We start from the raw sequence: 19492 nt of genomic DNA, 5'->3' as shown, positions 1-19492 counted from the left end.
ATGATAGAACTTGCACCAGATTTAAACCAAAAGCTAAACAAACAATTTAATTATTGGGGTCTTAACTGAACATGTAAGGGGTGTGTCCATGTTGAGGCTGATGAAACAATTAGGCATGTGATTATTTGCAGTGTAACTGTAATGCAATACTCTCATGTTGCCCCAGGCTGCAGAAGGACTTTATACTAGTTGTAACCACTGATATATGACCAGTCACTTGTACAGACTGGTGTGTGCAGGACAATTGTATTACATGTACATGGTCATTAAAACTGAAAAATGTTACTTAATCTGTCTCATTTTATCAGTAATAGCATTTGGGGAGTTTTCTGACCATCTTGGGGCTGAAATTTTGCCCCATTCCCATTACTTAAAATACTTAAAAACTTTTTCTCCCAAATGTGAAAATGAAATTTCCAGGTTATGAAAAAAATTAAAAAATTAATTAACACATAATTCATTAAAACCATATTTGTTTGGATGAATTGATCTATCCTTAAAGAAATTTAATCACAGTCTTTATTTTTTAAAGCATTCTTGTTCTATAATCTTACAATAGCAAAAATGGAATTTCCCACAAAATATATAGACTCAAATATAAAGGCCCTGATCCCCTCCTTCAATTGTTTGGTGAAAGAATATGAACCACAGGGTAAATTAACCCTTAAGCTGCTGATGGCGATTTTAAAGGCTTTGCAAACAGCTTGGAACCAGACCAGACGCCGAGCTCGGCGCCTGGTCAGGTTCCAAGCTGTTTGCCACTCAGTCAATATATCCCCAAAGTTTTAAGTAAATTGAAAGAAATTTAGAATAAACCAGACGACATTTTTGAGCAGACGACAATTTTCCCAGCATGCAAAGGATTAATATAATTGTGTAATCATTTGTTTTTCAATCATAGTTAAATGACATATATACTTATTTGATATTTGACGTAAATTAAACCTAATGCATTGTAATATATAATTTTATTTTTAACAGAAGTTTTATCAGTAATAAAATGTGAAAGTGAATACTATAATTTTAGTGAGTATAATAAAAGACAATTTAAGAAATGAAAAAGGTAAATATTGAAAAGTAATAAAAGCTATGAGTTTAAGCCGCATTCTTATATTTAAGCATGTATTTTAATGTGTAGGAGTACTGTGGTTTAAGGTTTAAAGGAATGGCGACAGATGAGACTTCATATTTATTTATTTGATGATTAATTTTGTTGGCACGACCCACTGCCTTCATGCACTCGTTCAGTAGCTAGCAACTGAAGATATTTGTTATGACAGTTAATGCACTTGTCTGGGTTGAATGAAATAACACACAAATGTGTCACAGTATAGTTGTGAATGTTTTTCCAGGATTGAGAGAGGAGGACATATTGTAATACAGTATTCCTAAAAGGGCATCTTGGCACATCTGATATTATATGTCATCTTCTACAAGCTTATACTGGCTTCTGTTTGTAATGCATAGGAGGGCTTGGTGTGCACCCCCATCTCCCAATTGCCAAATAATATTACAAATGGTTATTTGACTTTGGTGAAAGTTTTCCAGTTTATATTGGGGCGGGGGGTCCTCTCGACTAGATCCCAGCAGCTTCTAAACTAGAAAACTTATTAGACCTTAAACCCCTGGTGATAATGTACTAGCGGAAAGAAAATGTGCAGGTAACCCTAAATAACCCCAGAAATAGTATCTGATTATCTCTTTGGAAAATTGTCACATTTTTTGTGGAGGTTCCTTCAGGTATCATATTTAACATTACATTAATTTAGACAATTGTTATGCACAGTCAGCTTTTTCCCTAGTAAATTAAACCAGCTTAATCTCAAATCTGGTCACCCTGGTTTGCATTTACCAGTTTATGTAGATGTGCGAAAAAGACTGTTTGGACAGTATGCCTTTGTTATGTCTGTGTTTGCTTATACTGCAGTTTGCAGATAAGGCCTTGCTTTCATGAATGGCTTTATTTGCTTGCAAGGCCAACTTTTAGATGATTAACCCATGACACATACTTCAAATAAATGATAGCACCTTCATTTACGATCTAGGCATTAAATGTAACTTCATTTACTATCCAGGCATATAAATGTAAATTTTCCTATTATCAAAATAACAATCAAACTTAAGTAAATTTAGATGGTCATTTTCTTTTTTAAAACGCTCGTAGATTCACAGTCTAAAGAGTATCTTCTCATACTCAATACCATTAACGTCCTTTCAAGTTTCCCTAACAGATGTGAAGCGGGTCTTATTTTGGATCTACTTTATGATTCTGGCACTTGGAACAATGCTAACTTTATTAAACTTATTAAAAATCATTTTGTTCCTATGAAAAGCATGATATCTGTGCCATTTGTGTATAGAGCGCCATCTGCGTCATTGGTAATTGTGGCGAGCAGAGGCAACATTTGAGTTTCAGTGTACCGCGTGGCACCTGCTTGATTCCTTAAGATGCTGCTGAGTACCGGAACAAAAAGGGGATCTTTGAGCTTCCTTTTAGACCATTTATAGATTTAAGTTACCATGCATACTTATTAACTGCATTAACTGTCATAACATGGTGTGAATGGGAACCTCGCTCTACCTGGTCCTCTGTCAGAGGACAAGTTAATACATTGGGCCAATTGTTCAGAAATTTGTTAAATTAAACAACGCTGGTAACATTATTGTTGTTAACTTCCCAATTGTTACTGGTCTGAAATTTTTAGAAACTGTTTTAGCTGTACTTGTTTATATTAAATATGAGAGCATATCATTAAATAGTTTACATTTTAAAGTTAACAACGAAGTTGTTAATCATGGTTAACTTCTGAACAATCGGCCCCGCCAGCCCACTGTATTAAGCAACTTTTTGCTTGACAAAATCTACTTCTTTATACATGTAGGTCAATTGAATGGTTGTATGACAGCCAACATCATGTTAATTGGGCAGGTTATGTTACTCCACAGGATCGGGTGCTGATTGCAATGATTATATCATTTGAAATCAAGCATTTCAGTGAAAAAGATATATATGCCTGAGTCGCTGGGAAAACCATCGAGTACATGATATTATAAAAAATATACGATCATGAATGCATATTTTTTCTTCATGAATGAATACAGAAACGTGCTTTGTTAACCTTTTTTTATTCGTTTTTGTCGTTGCAGGCTCTTGCTGCCCACGCGAGTGTGGGAAAGTTTGAGCCGATGGTCGCCTTCATCTGCAACAAACCTGCAATGCATCGGACAGTCAACGGCTGGGAGGTCGACTACAAACAGAACTGTACCGATGAGCCTAAACAGATCCTGGATTATTGCAAGACGGTATGTCAGCATGTATTGATACTCCAACGTAGTGTATTGTAGGTACCGGAACTGAACTGAACATCAGATATCGCAAAACTGAAAGCAGCATTTGTAGTGAAAGTCTTATACTTCTAGTGTGGTTTTGGATACTAGAACTTGTTCCTGAAAGTTCAAGGGCCCTTTCCAATATTTTTTTAGATCTTAGGGTTTACCAGAAATTATTTTTGAGTCTTATTTTTTTTATTTTGCTTAAAATATAATTGAATTATTGCCAGTATTTGCTAGCGTTTATTTTGACGATTTTTATAGCCGGTATTCGATCATGTTCCCAATGGCAAAAAAGTGTGTTTTTTCCAATTATCCTATTAAAATTCCCAACCAGAAGTTCCGAAAATTTCGAAAGAAAAACGATGATTAAAATATAAACAAAACAGTTATTTCCCTTATATGCAGCGTCTATTTACATGAAAAAAGTAGAAAACAACCAGCTAGTCCACACAGCCACTGGGACTTATAACAAAAATGGTGAATGTGTTGACCTGTTAAGGATACATGGTTAACATATTATTCATTCATTGTACATATTATGTTGCAACATCACATTATAATGTCAATTAACCAATCACGCAACACCACGACCATAATTAATTTTCAATCGCGTTATAAACGCTAATTTAATGAAAATTGTGGTCTTCAAAGATGATATTTGAGCAAATACCAACATTTGCTTAAGGGTTCCAGCTTTTGGTATTTTTGTTTAGACACTCCTTATGATTTGCCACACTTAATAATTAAAAAAAAAGAGTGCTTTTTATAAACCATGAGCGAAACCATGTTACTTTAAGGGCAGCAAAGGCAGGGTATTGCTGCAAAATATGTGAGCTGTTCGCTCAACGGTCTGACAATGATTTTATTACTGGGATGCTAGTAGTCTGTGCACATTGTGTTACAAATAGATATGTGTTTTAGTGTTATTAACTAAAGTAATATATATACCATATCCTTTGTAAGTATTTATGAAGAAATACCCCAATTTTCCAGAATTGACGCAAATTTCCCAATTCCAATGGCATAGGTCATATGACATTCTCAAAATACCAAAAAATAAACTGATTTGTAATGAGCACAATGCTTCACGATGATTAAGATTATTTAAGTTAAGTTACAACTTAGATCGTTCATGCATTAAAATTTCCTAAATGGAAAAGGCCAGCCCTGTTCCCAAATTTTGCTGAAAAAAAGCCCTGAACAGGGAGTTGGCAGTTTTTCAGCATCTTCAAGTGTTGTTCATACTAACATGTAAAATGCTGATTTGGTACTCTACTGGATAAGGTTGGAAATAATAATCTAATTCAATCATATTGTTGGCAGAGAAGCATCGATTCCCTATAACAGGAAAATGTTCTTAAAGTAAATTAGTCACGTTTTTTAGCATTTTATTTTTATTATTCACAGACAGTGAGACATAAAACGAAATGAGGAAGATTGATAAATCTATTGAGAAAGCTTTCACGAAGGATTCTGGAAAATTGTGGTAAAGTGAGGATATGTTTTCTGCTCATACCTAATGGTCATTATGCTCTGTCATTATTTTTACCGTTTTAAGGAGAACGGAGGGTCATTAAGATTCATTTACAGGCGATTTACTGACGGCAATGTTTCACAAAGCTGTGTTGGCTGGCATGTTATTTTTCTCTCATTGATTTTCTCAATGTTGGTTGGTATTGCGCAGATGCCGCAGTTTTCTACTATTCCAGCATCCTGTTATGGGGCTCCAAGTCAATTGTTTTCTGGCATAATGCCTATTTTTAGTTGTATCAACATGGAGACTGTTACATAATGTGAACAATTTAGTAGCCATTACTTAAATCCATATTTTGTAGTGAACACTAGGGCCAGTATGTTTATTATTTAAACAATTTATTTAACAGTAGTATACAACTTTGATAATTAGCTTTTCCCCAAATTTGCTAATTTGAAAGTTTAAATTATTTATTTATTGGATAACTTATGATAGACCTGAATCAATTAACATTTTTGATTAAATTTACCCAAGCCAAAGAAATAATCTGTTTTATGCAGCTGCAAATGACTTTAATTGATTTTTGAAAGCAATCATAGCCCTAATGCCTCAAATCTTGATTTTTCATGTGTCTATTTTTTAGGGCTAGTGGATTATATCATATGCACAAAGAAAATCTTGATTTCATTCACTGATGTTAACAGTACATCTTATTGCATCTTATATATGCCAACAGTATAGCTTACATCTTGTCAACAGTGCATCTTACAGCATAATTAACAGTTTAGCTTACATCTTGTCAACAGTGCAGCTTACAGCATAATTAACAGTATAGCTTACATCTTGTCAACAGTGCAGCTTACAGCATAATTAACAGTATAGCTTACATTAAGTCAACAGTGCAGCTTAAATCATGTCAACAGTGCAACTTACATTATGTCAACAGTACAGCTTACATCATGTCAACAGTGCAGCTTACATCATGTCAACAGTGCAGCTTACATTATGTCAACAGTACAGCTTACATCATGTCAACAGTGCAGCTTACATCATGTCAACAGTGCAGCTTAAATCATGTCAATAGTGCAACTTACATTATGTCAACAGTACAGCTTGCATACAATGCACATCATGCCACAGCGCAGCTTACATACAGTGTAGCTTACATACAGTGTAGTTTACATACAGTGCAGCTTACATTCAGTGCAGCTAACATCATGTCAACAGTGCAGCTTACATCATGTCAATTGTGCAGCGTACATACAGTGCAGCTTACATCCTTTCAATTGTGCAGCTTGCATCGTGTCAACAGTGCAGCTTACATACAGTGCAGCTTACACATGTCAACAGTGCAGCTTTAACATGCAGTGCAGCTTACACATGTCAACAGTGCAGCTTTAACATACAGTGCAGCTTACACATGTCAACAGTGCAGCTTACACATATCAACAGTGCATGTTACATACAGTGCAGCTTACACATGTCAACAGTGCATGTTACATACAGTGCAGCATACACATGTCAACAGTGCAGCTTTAACATACAGTGCAGCTTACACATGTCAACAGTGCAGCTTTAACATACAGTGCAGCTTACACATGTCAACAGTGCAGCTTTAACATACAGTGCAGCATACACATGTCAACAGTGCAGCTTTAACATACAGTGCAGCTTACACATGTCAACAGTGCAGCTTTAACATACAGTGCAGCTTACACATGTCAACAGTGCAGCTTACACAAGTCATGTCTACACTGAGATTTATTATTTCATAAATTTATCAGACAGCTGACAAAAAAGTGATTGACCAAAGCTATTTTAATTTGAATGCATGAAATTGTTTATATGAGTTAATTGTTGCATTTAAAGCCATGGTAAAATATGTGAAGAAAGTTTCATTTTACAATTGATGGTGGGAGAGCTGGCGGGACTTTCTCTTTATTTTCTATCTCTCTGTAATTTTATCTCAACGAGAATATCAAAATGCAATCAAATGTAACCATACTTGGCATGTGTCCAATAAGGTCAGACAGCCTATCTCCTACTTGATTTATTTAAGTATAAAATACCTATTGTTAAGCCTTTATATGGTGAGTGACTGAAACTGTGAAACACTAAAAATAATCAATTTGTGCATTCAGAAGTACAAAAATTTAGCTCTTAAATAATGAAGGCAAACTATTAAAAAGTATTTATATTGATGTTTTTTTTAATTTGATCTAAACTTTTTGACAAATTTTTTGTCTGAGCTAATGTCAAAATCTGTTATTTAACCAGTATGTTTAAAGTATAATAAATATCTGTCAGCAGTGTAATGTTATCAGTTTTATATGTCTGTTCAAGTTGAATACTGTAATTGTCATAATTGAAAATTAGCAAACAGGTGTTTGATCTCAATAACTAAGTTTTGTTTTGATTAGTTGTGCTAAACCCACTTAGTGAAAAGCCAAACTTGTTAAAAAAAAATCCTGGGTTTAATATGTTGTAAAAATGTTAGTGTAAGACGGTCTGATGGACACGTTCATGGTACCATAGTTGTACTTTCTGTTTCACACTGTTATTAAGATATCAAAATTATATAAATTGTACGCTTCTCTTCATATCAGTTTTTTTCGTTCACCATTATGGTACTTGGGCCAAGGTCTTTCAGGTTGGGAAAGAAATGTCATTTTCTCTATAATTGGGAATTCCAATTTCGCCTTGGTACATGTATATAATGAGTAAAAATGCTCTAAAACAATGGACAGAAAAAATAAAACTTAAAAAAATGGGATAAAGTTTGTTTCTTAAAGAATATATACATATTCCGTATGAAAACGGTGTTGTGTTGTTTGTTATAACAGTTTTTTTCAAATCCAATTGGGAATTATTTTCTTCTCTTTTTGGATTTTTTAAAAATGTTTTAGCATTAGGATTAGGCCCCGAACATGTGCCCTAAATTGGTCAGAAAAGACACACTGTATATACAATTGTGTTTAACTGTGTATTCAACAAATTCCTTTATATTTGTTTCAGGTATACCCAGACCATGATATTAAAAATGCGATAGAAGTTACATACAAAATAGAGATCCCTGACTGGCCAAAATTTGATGGCCCCGAACCAGAGAAGACAGGCACACACAAAGTGTTTCCATGGAAATGCCTAGGTTTGTACAAGTGTGTGTTGGTTGCTATGGTTTAAATGTGATTTTGAGTTTATGTACTCTTCTCCGCCGATGGGATTGTCCGATGGATTCTGATTTCATCATTTAGAAAGCTTCTGATGAAAATATCCACCAAAGGTTTGTTTAGTTGTAGTTTTTTTAAGTTGGTTAATCAATGAGAGGTTGAAGCATGTGTGTTCGATATTATGGAGGTAAAGTTTTGAGGTTATGGAATATATTGTGTTCGACACCCTGTCCTTCTGCCATCATGGAGACCTGGGCCGCTATTCAATATTGATCTTATCCTTATCATTAGACATGCCTCAGTGATTCCTTTCAGCCTAGTGGTCAGCTAAATATACAAGCCAATTAAAACACTTCTTTCTAGAAGCCAGAATTGATTTTTATTAAATTTAAGTTATTGAAGACCTGGCAAATACCAAGTTTTAAAAAAGATGTTTAATCCCTGCAATATTTCTCATCTGATTCAAACCAGTGTCTTAATTGTTTTTAACAGTGATAAATCATTGTTTTAATTGAAGGTTGAGGCTTTTCCTTGATTTCAAATTGCATCATTTTGTTTAATGAACTATAAACAATATGTAAGGGTTTTAAAATTGCTCAGCATTGCTGCATGGCTGAATAATGCATCATTTTTGTAACTGCACCTGTGACATGTATACATTGGACTGGTCCAATATGGTAAACAACGCATTACTAGAGTTTTAAGTCAGAGTTTAAAGTGTCACTCTTATTCAAAATCAGTATATACGCATGTATAACAAACATCATTTTTTTTTAAGCTAAAGCTTTAACTACTTACTAAATAATGCATTTATGGAAATTATTAATAACTGATAACAAGATTGTAACCATGTATGTAATGGCTGAAAACGCAAAAATATTAAATGATTGGTGAGTGTTAAAAGATTTACTGTGATCTTCTATCGTATCATTAGGTAGAAATACCTTCAGCACCTGTCTTCCAAATTGAACTCCGAATCTTTCATAAGAACTATTGTGTTCAACATTTATCCATCCTTTTTTGAATTTTAAAACAATTGTAATAATTGTGGTAAATCTTCTTTGGGAGTATGTGTGCACTTTTAGGAAGGGCAGGTTGCTGCAGAAAAGGGACAGGGCTCTAAGGTTGTAAGTGAACATTGTTTCGGGCTGTGAAACACTGAAATATTATGACTTGGCAAAAAAAATGTAAGAAATGTGTTCAATTGAATTTGTTAGATGTTAACTGCCTGATGCATTACATTAAGTTTGTAAAAAAAATAAGCATAAATATAATAAGCTTTGAACAGAACATAGAAACTTTTTGACCATCAACGCATTTAATTCTCAGAAAGTGCACTAGTTTAATGCTGGTCTCCATGATGGGTGCTTCCAAAAAATGGCAGTGTGCCACACCCTCCTATAACTCTAACACACTCCGAGATGTGTTACATTCACTATAAAGAAATTCATTCCAAATAGCTTGAAATAGTCTCCAAGAAGACGTCAGTCCGGATGAATATAAACCCTTTGGGAATATGTCAAGCTAATCAAATATCTTTTCTCATTTGTCTAAGCTCATAGAACTCATGCCATCCTAAAGGGTATTTTCATACAATTATTTCCTTATGAAGCCCAATTTTGGTTTGTCTTATCCCATGGGAATAGACAAGAAAATAGATTTTGGATTTCATAAATGATATGTCACTTAACATTTGACAGTAGAGATATATACAGAGGTATTTCATAATTGTTACAGCAGGAGTTTTGTTACCGAAAACTTGGAAGTATAAAACTCGATAGAAATGAACTAACATTTCCCAAATTTCCCAAACTTTGGAAGTACAAAATCTTTCAGAATTTGGTTTAAATTTATAATCCGAGCGTGTTCCCTCGGCTTGGAAGTTAGGAATATCAAAATCGTGCATCTGAATTGTTTTTGTTTAATAACTATATTTTCAATTAGTTTTGAATTAAAATTTATTGATTGTGACAAAAAAAATTGTACTGTAAGAACGTTGAAACGAGCCAAGAAGTAAAAAACAACAACAATCCTGTTCAGCAGTACAACATAGGGGCTAAAGTGATAATGTACTACAGACACAAACGTATAAACACCTCATTCACAAAAAATAACACTACATTCAGACCCCACACTCATTTAAATAGCTTTAAACCATGTATTAAATCTCCCACTACCTTATGTTAAAACATAAGAATGGACCAGAACATGATGTGTATAAATGCCTTATAATATTTTTTTTCAGTTGAAGGTTTTGAGAGTGAGGCCCTGCTTGTACCTCAGCACTGTATATTTGACCATGAGCATGACTCCAACATGTGCGCACGTCCCTCCATGTGGAAGAGCCGTGCGGAGAAGGAGTGTTTGTCACGTGACATGGTGCTCGAGAGCTCAGGCATGCTGGTGTTGTGTGACCTTGACAGCTTCAGGGGCGTGGAATATGTCTGCTGTCCTAAGGGTGGGTTTATTTTAAGATAATACAAAATTATTTTAGCTCGATTGGAAAGACAGTTGTAAGCTGATACTAACCAATCTTAGTAGAAGTGTTTATTACATGGATAGAAACCATGGGGCTTTTTAACCAACCTACAAGAGTTTTTTTTACAATAATATTGGATTGTTGGAACTCTCTCCTTTGAAATTATCTAGGATATAGTTTCTTAGGATTTTTGATGTCAAGTACACAAGTACTGGTGCCCTTTTTGAGATCCCTATAGTGCCTAGTGCCCCTAATGGGGTTCGAACCCACAACGTCTTGGGAGAGAGGAAGACACAATACCACTCGACCACTCTCTGTCCTACCTTGAATTTAACATGGTGAATGATGGCCTTGACACCTTGGATGAGAGTGCAGCTTTTTTAGAATGGCCAATATTTCTCTATGGAATTAGTTAGACTTAACAAAAAAAAATTGTCTCTGGTTTCCCAAGCTATCTAAAAAATATATATCCGACCCTAATTTTGTCTTGTTAAACTTGAGCCAGACAAAATGTGTGTTACATCGACTCAGACACAGGTTAACCTTAAAAAATATCTCACCAACCTACCATATGTTTGATTGACACAAACGCTTATTTCTCTTATTGGAAATTCCTCGAAATTGAGGTATGTATGTACATATTAAGATGAAGGAAAGAACATTATGCACCAGTCAATTGTAACCACGGCCCCCCAAGGTCCGGGGGTATACCGGGAATAGCCGGGGAAATGGGCCTGGTATTTACCTTTCAGGTGGCCCCACAGTGCCGGGTGAATGCGGTGGTTTTGTATTTGCGCAAAATATAGCGGGAAATCGGCCTAACCTAAGGTCCCTTTGGTGCAGGGGCATTTGGCGGGGATTTTACCATCACTTCATCCTCGCAGGGCAGAGATTTTAGCCGGGGCGGGGGGGGGGTTACCGAAAGTCAAAGTCCCTGCTATTCCCCGGACCTGGGGAGGCCGTGGCTACAATTGACTGGTGCATTACACCTTTGGTTTGATCTGTAATGTATCTTAACTTTGTGTTAATGTATGCAAACTAGCTTGTGATTTTTTTCCATTGGGCTTAAAAAAATACATTTGGTTTGAGTTACCTGACGCTACCTACTAAATAGGCGCCGGCCTTACTGTTTTTATAGTCAGTTGGTTAAAAGAATGTTTGTGTTTTATTATGTAGGTTGAAACCTTTAACACTTTATCCAAAATATTAACATCATACTCAAATGATGACAATAACATTCTTACATAAAGCCTTACAAAAAAAAAGAAGAAAAAAAATTCCTGCCTACCCTACCTATTTTTGAAAAGTATGTTACCCTAACCAAACATTTTTTAGGCCATGTTAATTTTATGAAAAGAAGAATCACTCAAAATATCAACTTGCTTAATATTTCCTTAAGTCCAGTGATAAATCTATTGGGGAAACCCTTTCCTCAGAGAACAATTTCAGGAGACAGAATCTGTGTCATAGGAAATCAAAGATGAATTGGTTTCCAGCCTGTTCGTAAAGAGAATCGGCCTTACTTTATTGCTTTGAAACATTGAATAATCAATCATACCTTTAAGTGTTTTTTATGTCTCTCTCTGAAATGTCACTTCATTTGCAATCGATAGGTTTTACTAGAAATTTGTATTGATTAGGAAAGGCTGCTTGCACGATCAATAATTGCTCATCTAATTGTGAAATGCTTTTGCATGTTTTATGTATCTTTTAGAAGGCATATTGTTAGCAATTATTTGCATTTTCAGACATCTAAATTACGATTTGCCTCAATTGTTTCCATAGCAATACACTAGAACATCCATTACAACTATCCTGATCTGAATCAACATTGCGTCTTGTACCAGACATTATTGAATCTAGACGCTTATTGCCAGATACAAGTTTTCCTAACCAGGGAACATATATGGGATAAGTTACAATTAAGTTTCTGTAAAAAAGCCTCTGCAGTCCTTACAGATGGTATTCAGACATTTCTTATGCCTCTCCTGTAGGGTATTGGAATTTATTGAGCGCGATCCAGGTTTGTAATGATGCTGGCTGGGATCACCCTGAATTGACTCAAAAGCCTTTCGCGGATCAATAACTTGTAATAAGCAAGCATGCATATCGATCAGCTAACAGACCGACATGAAATATTCATTTGAGGATGCTGCGTCTGCGTTGTTGAGTCATTTACCGTTTCCAGGGTGTACTGACATCTCTTTGTCGTCATAATTTTATTGATTGCGAAATCTGCGAGTCCACACAATGGGGCTTTTTAAGTTGATCGAAGTTTAATGTATGAAACATTAATGCTTTGTATGAAGTATCACAGGAAGCATTTCACGCTGCGTTAAGTCCACAGATTATTTTAAAAGGGATCGAATATGACTAACATGTACAGAAATGGCTTCAATTTTTAGGAAAATCCATGTAAATGCTTTTCAGACTGAAGGCAGGAAAGTGGTTCTAAGGAAAGTGTCTTAAGCCTTTTGAAGTACAAGTTCTACACTGTAATGCTTTGTTTGTTTGTTCAGGACTTTGTCTGAATTATCAGGCCTGTTAAATCCAGTTAAATGTCTGAAGCGTCTGAAACATCAGGCCGTTCAAAACTAGTTAAATGACAGCGGTTTCAGCTCGTCTTTTTTTCAAAGAGAAAAGAATTTGAGATCTGAGTCTTGGTATCATCGTCTTCGTGAGGTGTTATCGTCATCATTAGGTGTTATCGTCATCATGAGGTGTTATCGTCATTGTGAGGTGTTATCAGCATCGTGCGGTGTTGTCATGCAAAAACTTAAACCTTGGCCATAATGCGAAAATATTTGTATGCATGTTGCCGGACTGTACAGACAAGTCTTCAACTATCTCTAACTTATATATATTTGTTCAGTAAGGTCAAAACGGCAAAGGGAAGCAGTATTCGGGAACTGGTCTTAAGCTGTTAAGAACTACATAGGTTTTGAATTTTAAATGGTTTACAATTATAAGTGTAGTATTGAGTGTACTGTTTCTTCCCTGTCGTAAGCCAATAATGCTAACCTTCACTAAGTAAAGATGACTAACTTGAATTAAAATAACTGAAGCAGACGTGTCATCGACTTACAAACGGGGATTCCAGAAGTAGACTTGCCTACTGTGGCACCATCCCTAGCTTTGTAAAGACTCTTACATCACTTAAGCAGATGCTTAAATAATGTAAAGAGTGTTATGGTTATTTTTGTCTGTGTATTATAAAAGATGGAAAGCAAATGTCAAGAACAAATGAAGAGAAAAGTTTTAGAAATTTAATTTTAACCCCAATTCATAGGTCTTAATTTTTTTTATTTATTTTAGATTAGGTTACCCCACCCTACCTTTTAAAAGCTGTCAACCCTGGTAATATAAAAACAACTGCAAAAAACTTTTTTTTAAACATAAACTGACATTGATTTTTGACAGAATAAAGCTATTTACAACAACAGTATATGAGTGACATTTGCAAGAAATAACGCTAATGAAAATGATCTTGACTAAAATTATATTTGAAAAAAGAGAAATTTTGGGGATTTTACCCAAAACAAACACTTTTTTAGGCCTTAGTAACATGTAAAACGAAGAAAATGAAACTTAGAACTTGTAATTGGAATTGTACCATTTTTACCATTAGCCTAATAGCGTAACTGATAAATGTTCAAATAATCCTTCAAATATATTCCTGTTTTTAGAAATATTATACAAGCTGCGTTTTGGCTTTATTCTTCTATAACTTAAACAATTCTTATGCATTTTCGGTCCCATCTGTTTGGTAATTTAAATTTGTCTTGTATTGATGAATTTGATTAATAACAAATTGAATAATAACAAGGGATGATTCTTTTTCGGGAGAAGACCGGGGAAAATAATAATTAAGAAGATAATAATAAAGAAAATGGGCTATAATGTAGTCTTAAATTATGAAAAGAACCCCCATGCAGATATAATATATAATAAAATTTTAATTTGTTGCAAAAGTTGACCTTATCTTTTGATGTTTCAATTATAATCTGTTATCGGAACAATTCTAATAACATAATACTTTTCTAGTGTTACAGAAGAAATTAAAACAAGGTCTCCTCTGCCGATGACCCTTAAGACCAACTCAGACATAAAATGCATTAGTGGAGTTTTATGTATATATTTTTCCATTTCAGATGACAGCAAAACTGAGGATTCTACAGAGGACTCGAAAACAGCTGACTCTGAGGCAGAAGAAAAAGAGCTGGACGACTACCTCGCTTATCTCCAAGGTTACGACATGGAACAGTTCAGTAACGAACATGCCAAATTCAAGGCTGCTGAGAAGGCCATGCAGAAACAGCAGCATGAGAAAGTCACAAAGGTGTGCTATAAATCTAGATAATGAAAGCAGGAAGAATTAGGGAGAAATTTCGAAATGGCCTGTCTTTGTCCAGAGTTAAGATAAAAAAAATTGTTATCTCAAAAGAAAGGTAGATATTTTATTCGAAGTGTCCCTTAAGCTTGATCCCTTAAGTTTATCAGTTTATTTAGGGGTCCTAGAGATGCACATTAACTCCCTAGCTTGAAAACTGTGTCAAGGACAAGGGTTTTTTGTGTCAAGTTTAATCCCTGATAAACGTAAATATTACAATGATTTATCAGTAGAAATAGAGCGCTGAGTTTCTCAAGGGTGTGTATAAGGAGTATGTAAGGATTAAAGACAATGCCTTGTTTTATATTTCTGCCTTGGGATTTTGCGGACTAGGTTTCCTTTCAAGCACATCTTTATTTCTCGGAAATATTCTGAAATAATGTCAATGTGTCACTGCATTGTCGTCAATCGCTGTCTGCATGCAACAATGTAAATGTAGGCCATTGCTGGAAAACTCCTAACAGATATTAACAAGAAAACTTATTGGAACTCCAAAGGAAGAAACTGCAAAGTCTCTTTTATCCCGAGTTGATTAGCATCAAAAGTGGAAAACATCCTATGACAGACCATAAACTATATGTCGATAAAAGACTGATTATACATACTATTTGATGTAGACCGAATCTGACAGGATACCAAATATTGTCTTTGAAATAATGAGAAGTAATATCTTTTCTGTAAAAGTATTGATTCACACAAAGAAATTGATACCAAGGGATTTTTCTTTTCTTCGTAAATGTGTCTAGTCGCAAGTTAAGTAGAAGCAGGATCCAGCCCAAATTTCAAGCCATGCGTGATCGTCCATTTCCTTTCTATTCTTATTTTGACATGCGTCATTGTCTTTGGTTGACATCGCTCGATATTACTTGGACTGCTGTCTTTAGGCTGATACAACAATTAATCATCTGCTGTCATACTTCTGAGGTATCTTCAAATATGGAACAGAAAGTTACGACCTATTTTGCGGATCCGGTGATTTTGATACACGATCGGGCTTGACAATGGTCTTATTGTTCAGAACTTTGTTAAATTCATTAACGTTGTTAACGACATAATTGTTAACTTTAAAAGGTGAATTAATTTATGATATGCTCATTTATGTAAGTAAAATATGCACAGCTGAAACAGTTTTCTCAGACCTTGTAAGAAAAACAGTAGGTCACATATGTGTCCATAAAAGTTTCATAACAAAATAGGTTCTAACGTGAGCAGCATTGTCGTTAACTAAATGGCTTACGACATGGCTTACTTAAAAAAAGCTCTGAACAATCCACTACAAGCCTTATATTTATGAGCATAGATGTTTGACATTAATTAAAACTTACCAAATTTGTCTAACAATGATAAAATATACAGTTTTTGGAAGTCTGAGGTATGCAAGACTTTTTAAATATTAATCTTAGTAGTTGAGTTAAGAGTTAATGTAATTCTAATGTGTGTTTTGCTTTTGGAATTCCATAAGGAACCTGCATCAGAATCCCATTTAGAAAATACAAATGACTACAAAGGCCACAGCAGCTGAATTCATAGTTCAAGATCACATTTTTTGCAGATTTCTCTGCTTAATGAATTCTAGAACTGAAAAGCTTGTCTACCAGAGTTGATAATAGTACCTGCTATAAAGATGGAAAACATGATGACGCAAATAGTACCAGCTACAAAAAAGTTCAAAGTGACGCAATTACCACACCATAAATGCTAGTGTCTAGACTTAGGGATCGATTGTTTGACTCACAGGTCTGAGTCACACATTCATGTTCCAGAAACTGTCTCCGAATGCAATTTTCTCGACCATTTCCCGAGATTTCTCATAAAAGGATCCATTGTTACGAGACCTTTTACATTATTATGATGTTGGTTGTTATTTGTTTCATCAGCAAAAGCTGTTAAAAGAATTCCGTTTGACATCTTTTATAGTTTCTAGTAACAATTTGTTGTAATTAGGTGCCAGAAACGATGACAGTTCTTCCGTCTGCTAATAATTTCTTGTGGTGCCTGAAAAGCGTGGTCGACCATTTAGATAACTTTGTCTGGCCGTATCTTCGTCAAACTTTCACACAACCTTCAGGTCAAATGTCTGTCAGTTGGTCTGACATCTTTCTTAAATATTGTCAGTCCGAAAAAAAATAATTTAATCTGACACATTGACTAATACCTTTGAAAAACTAGTTGATTTGAGACCTATTTTGCAACCCTCGTTCCTTGAACAGCATGCAGGACCTTACAAAATTATTACTAGAGTGATCGAACGTTTCAGGATTATAAATAATTTCTTGCGATATCCAATAGGTTGTGTCTATATATGTATACAAGATTCAAATACTGTTACATTTCCAGATAGATTAATAATAAGTAATAAGTAATAATAAAATTTAATAATAAAATAATGCTTAAATGTTCATGTTTGTAGTCATGCACTCAAAGTTATTGAAAAATGAAGTACTTAAGTACAGAACACCCTTACTCTTATTATACCAATTACACTTAATTTTATGTATTAGTTATTGTTCATTTTTTAAAAATTTATTGGAATCTATCACGGTGTCTCTTTGTTCCCTTGTTATATATTCCATAAAATCCAAAACATGAACGATAACAAATTTGTTACAAACAGAATCCCCATGTTTAATGAGTTTGATCATGTAGACCGCATACAGGAAAAATAACTTGACTTATTTTCAGTTTCAAGGCGTCTGGGCATTTTATGAGAAATCATTTTCAACTTTCGAACACAGCACAGTGATTTCATTGCCAACAAAGAATGGCAAATCGTTATCAACACTGTGAACTGTTCGTGCATTCTGATGATATAATCTACTGGTTATGTCACTCATTGTCACGTAAAACACAAATGTACGCTTATTTTCCTTCGAAAAAAAAACAACATCAATAAAAACAGAAACACCACAATGCCACTTTATTTGCTCATGCGCAAAATGGTGCATCTCGTTAATATATCTGAATAATTTATTTTATCTGAGTTGACTTTATGTTGGTCAGACAGACTGAACCCTTTACAATTTTACTTGGACCAGTCAGCATTGTCTGACCAACTAACAGTTTTCCAGATGTCTGCACTTTGGTTTCTGATCGATATCTTTTCTATGACTTATAGGATGTTTAAACTTGGTATGCATATACGTCATGGTAAGGCACATTAGTTTCACAGAATAGTTCCCATATATTAGTATTTGTCTCATCGTCAGTCATGTAAGGGAAGATGGAAAGATTTTAGTTTAAACAGTGTGAAGTTAGTACTAATGTGACTTCTATGTGAAAACTATATATCGCTAGTTAATGGTGATCTCCTGTCCATATATGAGCACTGACTAATACAGCTAATCAATCTCTCCAATCTTTCTACGAGCTTGAATGTAAAGAAATGTTTGACAAAATAAACCATTGGTGTGTTCTGGAAATTATCCATATTCCTTAGAATGCCTTTATAAAAAAACGACACTTTAAGGCTGAAGCTGTAACGCACTAGTCAGTTGTAACCACGGTCCCCCCAGGTCCAGGGGTATACTGAGGATAGCCGGGAAAATAGCCTGTGTTTTTACCTTTAAGGTGGCCCCACAATGCTGGCCGAATGCAGTGGTTTTGTCTCTGGCAAAATATAGCGGGGAATGGGCCTGACCTAGGCTCCTGGGGTGCTGGGGCACCCTGGGATGAGGGGGCATTTAGTGGGGATTTTACCATCAGTTCATCCTTACAGGGTGGGGATTTTACCCAGGGTTGGCTGGACCGAAAAAGTCAAAGTCCCCGCTTTTCCCCGGACCTGGGGGGGCGTGGTTACAATTGACTGGTGCATAATAATCCCAGTGACCTTTAGTCAGATAGTAGTTTTGTACCACCATTGCTGTGTATTGATTGTGTTCTGGAAATTATCCATATTCCTTAGAATGCCTTTTGAAAAATGAAACATTGTAGGGATGATGCTGTAATATTTCCAGTGACTTTTAGTCAAATAGTACTTTTTTATTGATCAGCAAATCAATAGTTTCTAACTAATACAATTAAATGCAGAGGAACAGCTCCTGCAGTTTCTCAATCATTTAAACCATGCTTTAAATGTCTAATTATTACTTGCTTCATGTTTGTTTGTTAGATAATTTTAAATCAATATGGTTACTGAGTTATCAAAAACTTGTACTTTTAGAGTTCTGAAAATCGAATAGTATGTGGTCGATGCTAGAATAAAGTCATGGAATCTATTACTCATACACATAATGCATTAAAGCTGAGACAATATTCTTTTAGGAATAATAGTTTTCTAGGGGGAGCTTTATTGATATTTATAAGGATGCATACATGCAAAGTTACTTAAAGAGAGTTCGACATTATTTGCCTGGGGAAACAGTAGTTTTTTGGCGAATTTAAAGCTTTCTAAGCGGAACTTTGAAAATCTGTTGATGTATTTGTCATATTCTTGGTGTTTGCCCAAACTATAATGTTGGCAAGGTTGTGAGAGACAATACACGCGTGTTTTGCAAAATGCATAACTTTGGGTTGAATACTTATGAAATTATGCCCCTTTTTTTGAGGCAATACACACTTGCACTGCAAAGTTCATAACTTTCGATTGAATAATTATCCAGTTGTGCCCCATGTTCGAGACAATACACACATGTATTGCAAAGTTCATA

At 35.0% G+C, this 19492-nt stretch overlaps 1 protein-coding gene across 1 annotated transcript in view; it reads left to right on the top strand.

The window, feature by feature from the left end:
• Positions 1 to 19492, top strand: part of LOC128234374 (amyloid-beta precursor-like protein) — a 38890-nt gene that overhangs the window by 3705 nt on the left and 15693 nt on the right. Inside the window, exons 2-5 of the mRNA XM_052948581.1 lie at positions 3148 to 3303; positions 7823 to 7955; positions 10223 to 10435; positions 14608 to 14795. Coding sequence (XP_052804541.1) covers positions 3148 to 3303; positions 7823 to 7955; positions 10223 to 10435; positions 14608 to 14795 — 690 coding nt within the window. The remainder of the gene's footprint in view (positions 1 to 3147; positions 3304 to 7822; positions 7956 to 10222; positions 10436 to 14607; positions 14796 to 19492) is intronic.

Source organism: Mya arenaria, chromosome 5 (genome assembly GCF_026914265.1).
Source record: "Mya arenaria isolate MELC-2E11 chromosome 5, ASM2691426v1".
NCBI lineage: Eukaryota > Metazoa > Mollusca > Bivalvia > Myida > Myidae > Mya > Mya arenaria.
The sequence above is the reverse complement of the archived record's forward strand: the minus strand, read 5'-3'. Positions and strand labels throughout refer to the sequence as shown.